Source organism: Myotis davidii, unplaced genomic scaffold (assembly GCF_000327345.1).
Source record: "Myotis davidii unplaced genomic scaffold, ASM32734v1 scaffold332, whole genome shotgun sequence".
In the NCBI taxonomy this organism is placed as follows: domain Eukaryota; kingdom Metazoa; phylum Chordata; class Mammalia; order Chiroptera; family Vespertilionidae; genus Myotis; species Myotis davidii.
This window is the reverse complement of record NW_006285779.1, coordinates 2,042,737-2,055,178: the sequence shown is the minus strand read 5'-3', so window position 1 is coordinate 2,055,178 and position 12,442 is coordinate 2,042,737. Positions and strand designations below refer to the sequence as shown.

Here is a 12,442-nt window from a genome sequence, read left to right as displayed (position 1 = left end):
TGAACAATAATGTTGAAGTAAATAACTTTGCATATGTTTCAATGCTGGTGTAAGTATATCTGTGAAATAAATCCCTAGAAGTAAAATGGGTCAAATGATGTCATATATTTTGCCTAAGTGCCCTTCAAAAGGATTGTGTCAGTTTATATCCCCGTTTACACTAAATACAACTGCTCTTTCCCATCTCAAGCCACCAGCACCTGCCTGGCTTCTCAACCATTGATCAGAGCTGAACACAAAAATATCCAAGGCCTGGGAGGACAAAAGGGAGTCAGGGAGAAATCCTGATCTTCTCTGCTTTCTGTCTCTTAAGGCTTACAAAATGGGGGTGTGAGCTTCAGCGAAATATTTATTTTAAATAGGTTTATTTATAGCCACAGCTAAATGGATTTATTTAGTAACATTCAGTTATAATTCCTCCATTCGTCAAATGTGGATAGTAAATTAATTACCTAAAGGGAGACGATCCCTCCAGGTCCTCTCCTGCTTTGGGGGTGTTGATGCCGTGTTATAAAAAGCAGACGCCTGTCATGAGGAAAATTTGGACTGTACCGTTGCTGAGATCCTTTCTACTGTGAAGATTCTATACTTTGTGACTTCAGGCTACTAATTGCCATTTTATATTTTTGGGTCTTTTTTTGTTAATCCTCACCCAAGGATATTTTTTCCATTAATTTTTAGAGAGAGTGGAAGGGATGGGGAGAGACAGAGAGAGGAAAACATTGATGTGAGAGGCACATTGATTGGTTGCCTCTAACACATGCCCTGACCAGGGCCAGGGATTGAGTCTGCAACCGAGGTTCGTGCCCTTGACTCGAATCGAACCCGCGACTCCATTCCACGGGCTGACGCTCTATCCACTGAGCAAAACTGGCTAGAGTTAATTGCCATTTTAATGAATTGCCATATGTTTGGAAACCCAACCAGAGAGGAAACCCTGCTTACCTCCTGGAAGCCTCCCCCGCTCCGACCTTCCTGCTTGGCTGCCTGAGTCTGCACAGTCCTAGGTCATCCCCTCCTCACAGTTTCCTGTTGCTGCTGTTTCTTCACTGAGTCACACACTCCCAGGACCTGACAAAGGGCTGGTCTCATCTCCTAAATACTCACTATAAGACTGCGTCTGCCAGAGGGCTTTCGTGTCTCCTCTTGTTTTCTTCTCTCACACCTTTTTGGGTAAGAAGAGGGGACAGTGTTGTTTTTACCTGACAGACTAGTAAACTGAGGCTCAGAGATGTGACAGGACTAGTCTGGAGTCCCTCAGCAGGTTTTCAACAGAAGGAAGCACAGAGCCCAGGCCTCCTGTCTCTTCGCTCTTGCCTGTTGGTCGGCCTGTGCAGAGGACACTGAGGCCCTGTGCTATCTCCTGAGATGCTCAAACGTCAGTATTCCCTTCTCGTTTGCTCTCATTCCAGGTGTTATGTCCTGTCCACTGCAGATGAGGTATTGACTTTGTCGCTGCGATCGTCCAGGTGGGTTTCTGTGTTTTGGGACAAGAGCAGGAGGACCACTTAGAGCACTGAAGAGGGCCCCATGGATCTGATCTAGTCATTGGGCTTCCCACTTTCTTCTCTGATCGTCCACTGTATAGCTTGCCCTGTTCTTACCCAGAAAAGCCGAGCACATTCAGATTGCTAGAAGAACCTGTCTGCTAGGCTCTTGTTTCCAGGGAAGGGTTCACACATCCACATGTGGGTATTAAGGTCGCCAGATGGTAGCCCTGGTGAGGGAGATGGCTTAGCCCCCAGGATCCCGTAGTAGGAGTGAGTGTGTCATGAAGTGGATTGGCCTGAGATCAGCTTGCTCCGTGGTTAGAAATGGATGTTGGTAAGGCCAAGGCTTTAGGTTTGAGGCTTGGTCAGCGTCTCCCTGTGTCAGCCAGCTCACAGCCACGTGTCCCTGGCTGACAGGACTTCAGGAGAGAGTAGGGCTGTGCTCTGTGTCGGCGATTTTCAATCGGTGTGTCGCAAGAAATTTTAAGACATGCAATACCTGACCAGTCAGGGGCACTGGCCTCTTTTCCCTTAGATTGTCAGTTTAAAAATGACAATAGCCAACACAATAAATAGCTGTCTGCTGTGAATGAATCAAAATCAAACCTATTTTTTTCAGATCAGCCAAAAACCGTATTTTTTAGTGTGCCGCAGAATTTTAGTGATTAGTGTATGTGCCATAAGATGGAAAAGGCTGAGAATCACTGCTCTGTGTCTCACTGGACTTTTTGGTGGGTCCAGAGTCATATTCTTTGTACATAACAAGTTTGTATCCCAGGTGAGGGGGGAGGATGGAGGAAAGGGGATTAGAGGTATGTGTATGTGAGCCTTTTATTCCTTTAGGACAAACCCAGAGACGAAAAGCAAAGTACCGGATCCCGAGATTAACTCCATCCAGGACGTTCAGGAGGGGCAGCTCCTGAGGGGCTATGTGAAGTCGGTGCAGCCACACGGCGTGCTCCTTGGGTGAGTGGAGTGGAGCCTGGGGCGTGGCCAGGCCAGTGCCCTCCCCGGGCCTGTCCTGGCCGGCGGTCCGCTGCATTCCTCTTCACCTTCTCTGAAGGGAATATGAAGAAGGAGATTCTATTTATTTTTTAAAATATATTTTTATTGAGTTCAGAGAAGAAGGAAGGGGGAAAGAGCGATAGACATCAATGATGAGAGGGAGTCATTGATCAGCTGCCCCCTGCCCGCCCCACACTAGGGATCGAGCCCACAACCCAGGCATGTGCCCTGACCAGGAATTGAACCATGAGCTCCTGGTTCATAGGTCAACATTCAACCACAGAGCCTTGCCAGCCGGTATCCATCAGTCTTTTAAATTCCAAGTTGTTTTTTCTTTTTACTTTAAAAAAAGTTTTGACTTATTGTTATTTGGTGTTCTGGACAAAGCATATGGCATGTCAGTTTTAAATACATGCAGATTTTCTTTGACTTAGTGTTTGATCACTATTTGTAAATGTTCTTTGAAATCATATAATGTTCACAACCACCAGCTATTACAGCCTTCTCTGCTATTACGTTTCCTCATTTTTTTCTTGTCTTTCTATACATTGTGATGCCCTGGTGTGGGGTGAAAAGTACCCTGCGATCACATGTTCATTGTGCTTGATAATTTTTTCCAGTTTACAAAGCCCTCTGGATCCTTTTGAATGCCAGGAACTTATGTCTGTCCTAAATCCTGGTCACAACTTGGGTGGCTGGGACTCTTGTTGTTGTATTTGTGACCAGAGGACCCTCGTCTCTCTCCTGTCAGCCTTGGCCCCTCAGTGGTGGGATTGGCCCAGTACCCACGCGTCTCCCGGCACAGCCCGTTGGAGAAAGCCCTTTATGAGAGATACCTCCCCGAAGGGAAGCTGCTCACAGCCAAGGTCCTAAGGTAGGTACCTTCTTCCCTCCCACCCCCTTCAGCCCTTTCTCTGGGAGGAGATTTAGAGTAAACAGACAGGACAGCTTGAGTAGTGGTGGGTGCAATGTTCTGATGAACGAAGTCCCTTTGTCTGGGACTTTCTCCCTCTGCTCTTAAAAGCAGATGTGGAGACATTTCTCTTCAGAGGCACATGTTGTTGGGGACAAAATAGGGGAACATCACAGCTGCCTCCTGTATTTACTACTAAGCCTGGGAAACGTGCAAATCATTCCTAACCATACTAAATGGATTGCAACATGGGTGAGGCAGGACCCAGAAAACTGGGACGATGAGGAGAGGAAGGCCTGGCTGCCTGCTGTGCCATGTGCTTGTCTGTTGCCTTCACTGTCCGCCCTCCCTCTCTTCCTGTCGCAGCGTGAACCACCAGAAGAACCTGGTTGAACTGTCGTTCCTCCCCAGCGACACTGGGAAGCCCGACGTGTTTCCTGCCTCCCCAGGACTGTCACCTCTAAAGCAAGGGGAGAAGCAAGTAGAGGTGGAGGAGAGAGACCACAAAGGGAAAGAAGAGAAGGAGAAGAAGAAGAAGAACCAGAAAAGGAAGGAGCAGCGGAACCAGAAGGGGCAGGAGGAGGCCCAGCTGCCTAGCAAAGAGAAGAAAGAGCCCCAGAAACCACACGCAGAGAAGCAGGGCAAGCGGCCACATCGGGAGTCGGCAAGTGAGCAGGTACGTCCCCAGGGAGGATGGCCTCCCCACGTATGACGAGAGCGATTCAGAAGCCAAGGGGCAGCTGCCTCGCCTTCTCTCGGACCCAGATTAGTGTGAGTTTGGAGGCTGGGCACTGGGTCATGCCAGGAGGGGCGGGGGGGCATTGCCCTGGGCTGCCCAAGAGTGCTCCTGGGCAAGTGGGGCAGCTCGGCATTTTCCTGCCTTCGTCTCAGGAAAGGGCAAACAAGAAGCAGAAGAAGGCTGCTCCAGCCGAGGAGGATGACAGTGGCGTTGAAGTGTATTATCGGGAAGGAGAAGAGGAGGTGGAAGACATCAGTGTGCTGCCCAAGGTGAGGGCGAGGCTGCTCTGGGGAGGGGAGGCCTGGGCTCCTGCCGAAGAGCTGGGCTCTCTTTGGCATCATCCTCTTTCTTGTTTCCTGTAAGATATGAAGAGATGGGGCTGCTGGTTTCTTTAGTTGGTCATCAGCTCCCTGGGGACAGGGACCCTGCCTGACTCATAGGGTGTGTTGCATAAAATAAATTGTAATCAGATTAAATTCCAATTTATTATTTGGAACTGAATTAGATTAGTGGGGTAGGCAGGTAAAGAGGCGGTGTGGTGTTCCCAAGCCCCAGTTCCCCTCTGAAAAGTCAGAACAGTGCTACTTGAACTGAGGACTGCGTATGGAAGGGCTTCTGAGACTTTAGGTATCAGGTCTCTGCCACCCTCAGAACATTTATCATGTCTGTCCTAGCTTGACTGTTATTTTATACATGTGTTATTTTATATGTGTGTGGCACACATATATATGCATACATATATTTAAAAATTTGTCACCCAAATGAATTTATTTGCAAAGGGAAGTTTTTTGTCACTGCTATAAATTTCCCGGGTGGACTGGGTTTGGCCTGGGAGGAGGGCATGGTGGGAGTCCTGTTCCACCGGGCAAGATGGGGCTGGGGAACAGGGAGCAGCCTGAGCCAAGTGCCTTCCTCATACACCTCCATGCTCCTCCAGGGGAAGCAGACCAGGCCAGCAGAGGTGCCCCGGCTGCAGCTGTCTTCCGGCTTCGTTTGGGACGTGGGGCTGGAATCTCTGACCCCGGCCTTGCCACCTCGAAGAGAGAGCTCAGACAGCGAGGAAGACGAGAAGCCACAGCAAACCACGGTGTTGTATTTTGCAGGGACCCCTTGGTGCCAGTCTCCTATGTCTGTCCTAGCCTGTGGGTGTCTCTTCCGGCAGGGTGGGGTGGTCTCGGGCTAGGGACTATTTATAGAGCTTGGGGATTGCCTTGCTGACTCTTGGCTTCTATCACAGACCTGCCCAGGGTCTGAGGAGCTGATTACTCACTTGTTTTGGCCTGTCATAGCAGAAGAAGAAAAGCAAGAAGGAAAGGGAGCTGGAGAAGCAGAAAGCAGAGAAAGAGCTGTCCCGCATGGAGGAGGCGCTGATGGACCCTGGGCGACAGCCAGAGTCAGCAGATGATTTTGACCGACTGGTGCTGAGCTCCCCCAACAGCTCCATCCTGTGGCTGCAGTACATGGCCTTCCACCTGCAGGCCACAGAGATCGAGAAGGCCCGGGCCGTGGCCGAGAGGGCTCTCAAGACCATCTCCTTCAGGTCTGGGCTGCGTCTCCCTGCTTTAGGGAGGGGCCTTTGGACGGGAAGGGCCTTGTCTCCCAGGTTGCAGTCTGACAGCAGTGGGAGTGGCTGCCACCTGGGGTTCCCGGACTCTCCCTCAGATGTGCCGGCTGTGAAATAGATCTGCTCATCTATAATTTATAGTCCTCTTCACTGTTAAGTTAGAGGCTTAAATAATGTGCCCAACTTAGAGCAGAAGTAGAATAGGGAACACAGCTTTCCACATACCTGGGTGAAAACTGCGTGTGGCCATTTTCCAGGCAGAGGCTAGAGTGAGTGCCCTGAAGGCTGATGAGGGAGGAGTGGTGAACCTTTTCTTTCATCCTCTTAGTTTGGGGAGAGAAGCAGACCAGAGATTCTGCTCCTTCCAGCTCAGACCTCAGGCCTGATTGAGACCTGGTAGGCTTCCTTCCTGGGAATGGAGGTAGAGCCTCCATTTGGGAGCCCCAGGCCCCGCAGTCAGGGTGGGGCTTCCTGCTGCTGTGAACTGCAGTGGGACAGGGCCTCTCAGTGCCTGCGCTTGAGGGTGGGAGTTGAGGACATGGTTAGAGCCTGGGGAGGAGGACAGAGTTCCAGTCGACATCCCCAGAGTGGAGTGAAGGGCTCTTTGGGCTGAGATGATGGAGCTCACGCACCGACTGCTCTCCCTCCAGAGAGGAGCAGGAGAAGCTGAACGTGTGGGTGGCACTACTGAACCTTGAGAACATGTACGGGTCTCAGGAGTCACTGACCAAGGTCTTCGAGCGGGCTGTGCAATACAATGAGCCTCTCAAGGTCTTCCTCCAGCTGGCTGACATCTACACCAAGTCAGAGAAGTTCCAGGTAGGAGTCTGGGCCTGGTGGCCTGCTGCCAGAGGGTCCCCAGCCACTCAGAACCTGTCTCCTGGGGGTCATGGAGGCAGCAGGGAAGAATCCCCATGTTCTGGATCCTGTTCCAGTCTTAAGACCTCTGTGTGCCATTGGATTAGTAGGGAGACTCCATCTTGTCAGGCCTCCTCATCTCTGGGAGCCTGCCCTCCCCTCAGCAGCTAGAATTGGGCCTGCATAGCAGTTGGCATCTGTGAGCCCCAGTCTGGCTTCTCACAGGGGAGCTGCCTGTCTTTATTGTTGCCCCCTTTGTCACGTCACCTTCCCCAGCTTGCCTGGTCTTTCCCACAGGAAGCTGGTGAACTCTACAACCGGATGCTGAAGCGTTTCCGGCAGGAGAAAGCTGTCTGGGTCAAATACGGGGCCTTCCTTCTGCGGAGGGGCCAGGCTGGGGCCAGCCACCGTGTGATGCAGCGAGCCCTCGAGTGCCTGCCTCAAAAAGAGCGTGAGTGCCCAGCCCACTCTCGGCCCGATTCCTGAGCACATTGGGCTCGCCCATGTCTGGGCACAGGGATTATGGGTCCCCTCATCTGAGGGTGATGGCAGGAAGCCTCGTGGCGGTTACATACCTGTCTGTCTATTGATTGTATGCTCATGCATGTAATGCGTGTTGCAGTTAGCAGTAATTCTGTTGCCCTTGCCCTCGGAGAGTAGGGTGCCTGCGGTGGGAGTCATAGGTCAGTGCCCATCTGTGTATGTGGCCCTAATCTACCCCACTGACCCTCTTGTCGCTACCTGTGTCTTGGGACACAAGCAGGGAGTCAGGAGTCAGACTCAGTCCCTGTGGCACATTGTGTTGTGGTGCGGGCTCTGCCTGTTTGTGTGTCTGAGTGTCCTCTCCCTGCAGACGTGGATGTGATCTCCAAGTTCGCCCAGCTGGAGTTCCAGCTGGGGGATGCAGAGCGGGCCAAGGCTATTTTTGAGAACACACTGAGCACCTACCCAAAGCGCACGGATGTCTGGTCGGTCTACATCGACATGACCATCAAGCATGGCAGCCAGAAGGAAGTCCGGTGAGAGGGGCAGACATATCGGGGCTGAATTCCCTGTGGGGGTTGGGGACATTGGCCGAGCAGATGACTTCAGCACCCACAGCAGCTCCAGCATCCCCAGTTGTCTCACTCTGTCTGGAAAAACAGCTTTGACATGACACGTCAGGTCCTATGGCATTCACTTTTCCAACGTCTTTTCCTGCCTCGGGCCAGCCTCTGGTCGGTGTCTGGAACCTTGGGTGGGAGGTAGGCTGGCCACTGGCCTGGGGTCCGGAGACTTGGGTTTCCCTCATAATTAACACTGTGCCTGACTCTCACTGTAGAGAATGTTCACAGGCAGAACTCACTGTTGCCTGCCGGCATCCCCACAGGCAGGGAGGATTGGAGATGGGTAGACTGAGCTCCAGAAAGAACTAGTGCCTCCCCTCAGCCCGCCAGTGAGCTTTAAGCAGAGCTTTTCTCACAGATGCCTGTCTCATGTGTGTGCCCTCCCAGTAGCTCTGTCCTGACTTACTGTGTGACTTTAGGCCAGTAAGTTCTTTAACATCGCTGGGTGTCTGTCTGCTCACCTGGACGGGAAGGGTGCTATTCTCCCGCTCTCCCATGGGCATGATGGGAGTGGATGAGGCAGTAAAAATGAAGCTAGAAGTGGGAGTGCTGGGTGACAGAGGGCCTGCTCCAGAGCCTGAGAGCAAGTGGGGAAGGTTAGCCAGGAGTCGTGTGGCGGGGGACCGAGAGGCAAACGCTCCCCTGCTCTCCTCACAGGGACATCTTTGAGCGTGTCATTCACCTGAGCCTGGCCCCCAAGCGAATGAAATTCTTCTTCAAGCGCTACCTGGACTATGAGAAGCAGCACGGCACCGAGAAGGACGTGCAGGCAGTGAAGGCGAAGGCCCTGGACTACGTGGAGGCTAAGAGCTCCGTGATGGAGGACTAGCTGCAGGCTGGCTCTGGACAGCCCCTGCAGCAGGGCCCAGCCCATCAAACCTCAGGCACCCGGCAGTTGACAACTGTGTTGCCTGAGGACTCTATTTATGTGCTGCTTTTTCTGCAGCAACTTTGGGACAATCCTGTTAGGATAAAAAGGCATTTCTTATAAATTCCTTTTTTTATACTTTGTTTCAAGTACCAATTTCATGTTTCTCCTTTTCTGAGACTGCTCCGGTTTCTCCTTCATGGGAGTTCCCAGGAGCAGGAGTGGACGGCTGACTCCTGACCATCTTTGGCCCTGGCAGGCTCTTGGTATAGCCAGAGGGGTCAGCAGGGTCCAGGAACTAGGCCCCTCCTTCAGATCCTGGAGTCTCTGGGCATTCTGTTAGCCTCAGCTCAGCCTTGTACCCTTTTGTGGAGGCTGTGAGTTGGGATAGAAGGACAAAAATAGAGCCCAGGAAGGAAAATTGAGGCACCTGAGAGGAAAGCCACCTGGTGATGTCACCTCTCAGCCCAGCAGGGCCAGGTGACCCAACCTCTCCAAATGCGTGTCTCATTGTGAAATGGGGCTAAAAAGTCCTACCTTGCAGGGTTTTGTGGATGAAGTGAGAGCATGTATGCCGTGTGCTGCCTGGGCAGGTAGGAGTCTCCGTGAGGACCTGCACTGGGTGCTGTGTGGCTCTGGGAGAGCCCCCTTCTAGCTCCTCTGGGAGAATGATTGCTGGGAGCAGGGCATTGACTGACTTGATGGTTATTCCTTGGGTCCTGAGGGAGAGGTGATGTGATGGGCCCAGGCCTCCCTCATAAAATTCCCAGAAAGACAGTCTCCCTGCATCGTTTGATAAGTAATGATCTCGTACGGTCCAGAGATCTTAGAGGCCAGCACAGACCCGGCTAGTTGTTGAAGCCAGTTCTTTTTTGGCTTGGTCTTAAGAGAGTGAATCGTTTTCTTTGGCAGAGTTTTAAATGTCCCGAGAGCTAGGGAGCTTTTCCATGGGCAATGACTGAGTCATGTGCCAGGAAGCAGGGCCAGGACAAGGGAGGGCATCAAAGGTTTCCGAGGTGGTGGAGGCGATCGGGCAAGGTGAGCGTGGGAGGGAGGAGGAGCCAGGCCTGGGCTATGAGAGCTAGCCTTCCCAACTGAGGGCAGGATCTTCTGACCCAAGAAATTTAAGCTGAGCTTCCCTCTGAGGAGACCAGGCTCCCTCTGTTCCCCCAGATCAAGTGAGATACCTGAATCCAGCTGCTAAGGGGTCATCAGCCCCAGAGCTTTCCCTCCTGTGGGAGCCCCTGCCCTCCCTCCTGTCCATGTGAGCCCTGCCCAGGGTCTCCCTGTCCCCTTCCCTCTAATTGGAGATGGGATTTAGGCCTGTCCCCATGATCACCGATCTGCTTTGGCATGTCTCATCCAATCACATAGACAGCAAGCTAGTCCTTTATACTTAGAAAAGCTTTATCAAAAATGTAAATATATAAAATAAAGCCAGTGGCATGCATCGAAGGGCAGCTTCCCAGCTGAGCACCGCTGAGCTGGGTGTCCATAAGCAGTTAGACACAAATTAACTGCACAATATCCTATACACTGAGCCTGCTGGCAGGTTTCACTGTCACCTCGCTGTGCTGGCCAGGGCTTCTCAGCCTTGGAGCCCACCAGTAAAAGGTCCTCCACAGCATAGTTGATTAAGGACCAGTTCTGAGTACGACTCTTCCCTCCCAAGCTGTTGACCAGGTGGCTGACAGCAGTACGAGAGGGGATTTCTTCAGGTCGGAGAGCCTTCCTGTCACGCTGACCACATTGTGCATTAGCTCTCTGTACCCAGATTACTTTGTTTCTTTCTCTTGGTCTGTTTTCCCAAAAAGCTATGGTTAAAAGAAAAAAAAAATCTGATGCTGATGTGAGCAGACAGTGGGGTTCAGTGTTGGACCAAGGATTGTCATTTGCAAAGAGTGTGGGAACAGGAACCTTAGGAGACAAGCAGGGCCATCTCCATGTTGTCCGGGGCTGTGCCGTTGCCTGGCAGCCCCTGGGCCCACTTGTGCAGGCGGCTGTAGAGGGGGAGGCCCTGGTTCTCACGGTACAGATAGACGCCAGTGATGGCGTTCCACTGCGGCCGCGGCTGTGTGCCTCCCACGGGGAACTTGGCCACCAGCTCCTCATCGTCCTTGTCGAGGGCCACGAAGCCGAAGAAGCGGCGCACGTTGTTGGCGGCCAGCACCCTGGAGTGCACCTCGGCGGTGCGCTGGAAGAGCTGCTCCTCGTTGTTGCGGTACTGCGTCCAGTAGGCCTCCTGGCGGTAGCTGAGCGGTGAGCAGTAGTGCTTGAGGCACTTGGTCAGGAACACCAGGACGGCCACCACACCGATGAGCAGCCACCCGAAGAGCTGGCCGGAGAAGGGGCAGGGTGAGAAGGGGCAAGTCGCTGTCCGGATCCCCACCCGCCCCGGTTGAGATAGAGGCTGGGCTGGGCTGAACCTAGGCCTCAGAACCCCCTCAGGTCTGGCCCTCACTTCCCTGAATGAAGATTCTGCTTCTGTACGGGAAGCAGGCCCTTCTGGTTATAATTTCACTGCTTTTTCCTCTTTCGAATTCACAGTTTCTTAGACTTTGCCTCCCGCATTTTCTGCTGCCATTTCTTTTCCTTTTTTAAAAAAAATTTTTTCTTTTTTATTGATTTCAGAGAGAAAGAGAAAGGGAGAAAGAGTTAGGAATATCAATGACAAGAAAGTATCAATTCGCTGCCGCCTGCACACCCCTACTGGGGATTGAACCAGCAACCCGGGCATGTGCCCTGACCAGGAATCAAACTGTGACCTCTTGCCCTGACTGGTTTGGCTCAGTGGATAGAGCATCGGCCTGCGGACTGAAGGGTCTCAGGTTCGATTCCGGTTAAGAGCATGTACCTTGGTTGCAGGCACATCCCCAGTAGGTGTGCAGGAGGCAGCTGATTGATGCTTCTCTCTCATCGATGTTTCTAACTCTATTCCTCTCCCTTCCTCTCTGTAAAAAATCAATAAAATATATTTAAAAAAACAACAACTCTGACCTCTTGGTCCATAAGTCAGTGCTCAACCACTGAGCCACACTGACCGGGCTCTGCTGCCATTTCTTTAGCCCCAAGGTTTACCCCCCTCCCTTACGTCATTTCAGCCCATCAAAATCCAGGTCAAACTGCCAGGCACAGCCCAGATGCCACCTCTTGCCTTCCCTACCTCCCCCATGGCCTGGTCCTTCCTCTCTGCCTCGTTTTGAAATCGCCCATGTGCTTCTCTCAAACACTTGCTTGGGTGTGAGCCCATTTCCCCATTTGCTCCTCTAGAGAGATCTGTGGGCTTTTGATCATCAAATTTTATTTCTATGTCTTTCATCTCCCTTCTCCTTTGGTGCGTCTCCAACGCTGCTTCATTGTTTGTGTTGCTTACGTACCTGAGAGACCTTGTAAAGAATCATGCTCTTCCCTATCTGTTCCTCGCTCCCTGTTTCTCTAAGTCAATGCTTCCAGCTCAGTTTTTCTGTTTCTGCCCAGGTTTCTGCTCCTCTGTCCTCTGACCAACCTTCACTCCCTCAGGACTAAGCCAAGGCTGGGGCTAGAAGCAGGGCAGCAGCCTCCTGGGTCACAGGACTGCCATATGTCAGCAGTGCCTGAGGCTAACTCATTGCTGGCCCCGGCCTTCCTGGGATAGGAACATTCTGGTCCCTGGAGCCAGCCACACCCCACGATCAGCTCATGGCCCATAGCAAATATTTCATAGGCTTGCAGGATTTGTGCTCCATCTGGCTGGAGTAAGGGGCTTAATCCATGACTGGATCAAGGCTCAGTCTGAGCCAGAACATTTCCTTTAACATTTAAAACGTAGTATTTGTGACGGAATTGACCTTTGTCCCACCAAACACTAACCCATGGGGTTACCCAGTTCTGATACCTGATGCTGATTAGTGCTTTCCTGG

The 12,442-nt window shown here is 52.0% G+C and overlaps 2 protein-coding genes across 5 annotated transcripts in view; one reads left to right on the top strand and one right to left on the bottom strand.

Annotated features, from left to right (window-relative positions):
- PDCD11 (programmed cell death 11) overlaps nt 1–8,686 on the top strand; it is a 37,320-nt gene extending 28,634 nt beyond the window's left edge. For 3 of the 4 annotated variants that reach the window (XM_006756457.2, XM_006756459.2, XM_006756456.2), the window contains 11 exons: nt 1,413–1,469; nt 2,334–2,456; nt 3,247–3,369; nt 3,775–4,084; nt 4,300–4,416; nt 5,085–5,234; nt 5,437–5,687; nt 6,362–6,530; nt 6,867–7,020; nt 7,423–7,588; nt 8,333–8,686. In XM_006756457.2, coding sequence (XP_006756520.1) covers nt 1,413–1,469; nt 2,334–2,456; nt 3,247–3,369; nt 3,775–4,084; nt 4,300–4,416; nt 5,085–5,234; nt 5,437–5,687; nt 6,362–6,530; nt 6,867–7,020; nt 7,423–7,588; nt 8,333–8,504 — 1,792 coding nt within the window. In that variant the 3' untranslated portion in view covers nt 8,505–8,686. The remainder of the gene's footprint in view (nt 1–1,412; nt 1,470–2,333; nt 2,457–3,246; nt 3,370–3,774; nt 4,085–4,299; nt 4,417–5,084; nt 5,235–5,436; nt 5,688–6,361; nt 6,531–6,866; nt 7,021–7,422; nt 7,589–8,332) is intronic. The other variant, XM_006756458.2, reaches the window with a different exon arrangement.
- A 59-nt stretch (nt 8,687–8,745) lies between these two features.
- Nucleotides 8,746–12,442, bottom strand: part of CALHM2 (calcium homeostasis modulator 2) — a 7,053-nt gene continuing 3,356 nt past the window's right edge. Inside the window, exon 3 of the mRNA XM_006756452.2 lies at nt 8,746–10,878. Within this exon, the coding sequence (XP_006756515.1) occupies nt 10,462–10,878 (417 nt within the window). The 3' untranslated portion in view covers nt 8,746–10,461. The remainder of the gene's footprint in view (nt 10,879–12,442) is intronic.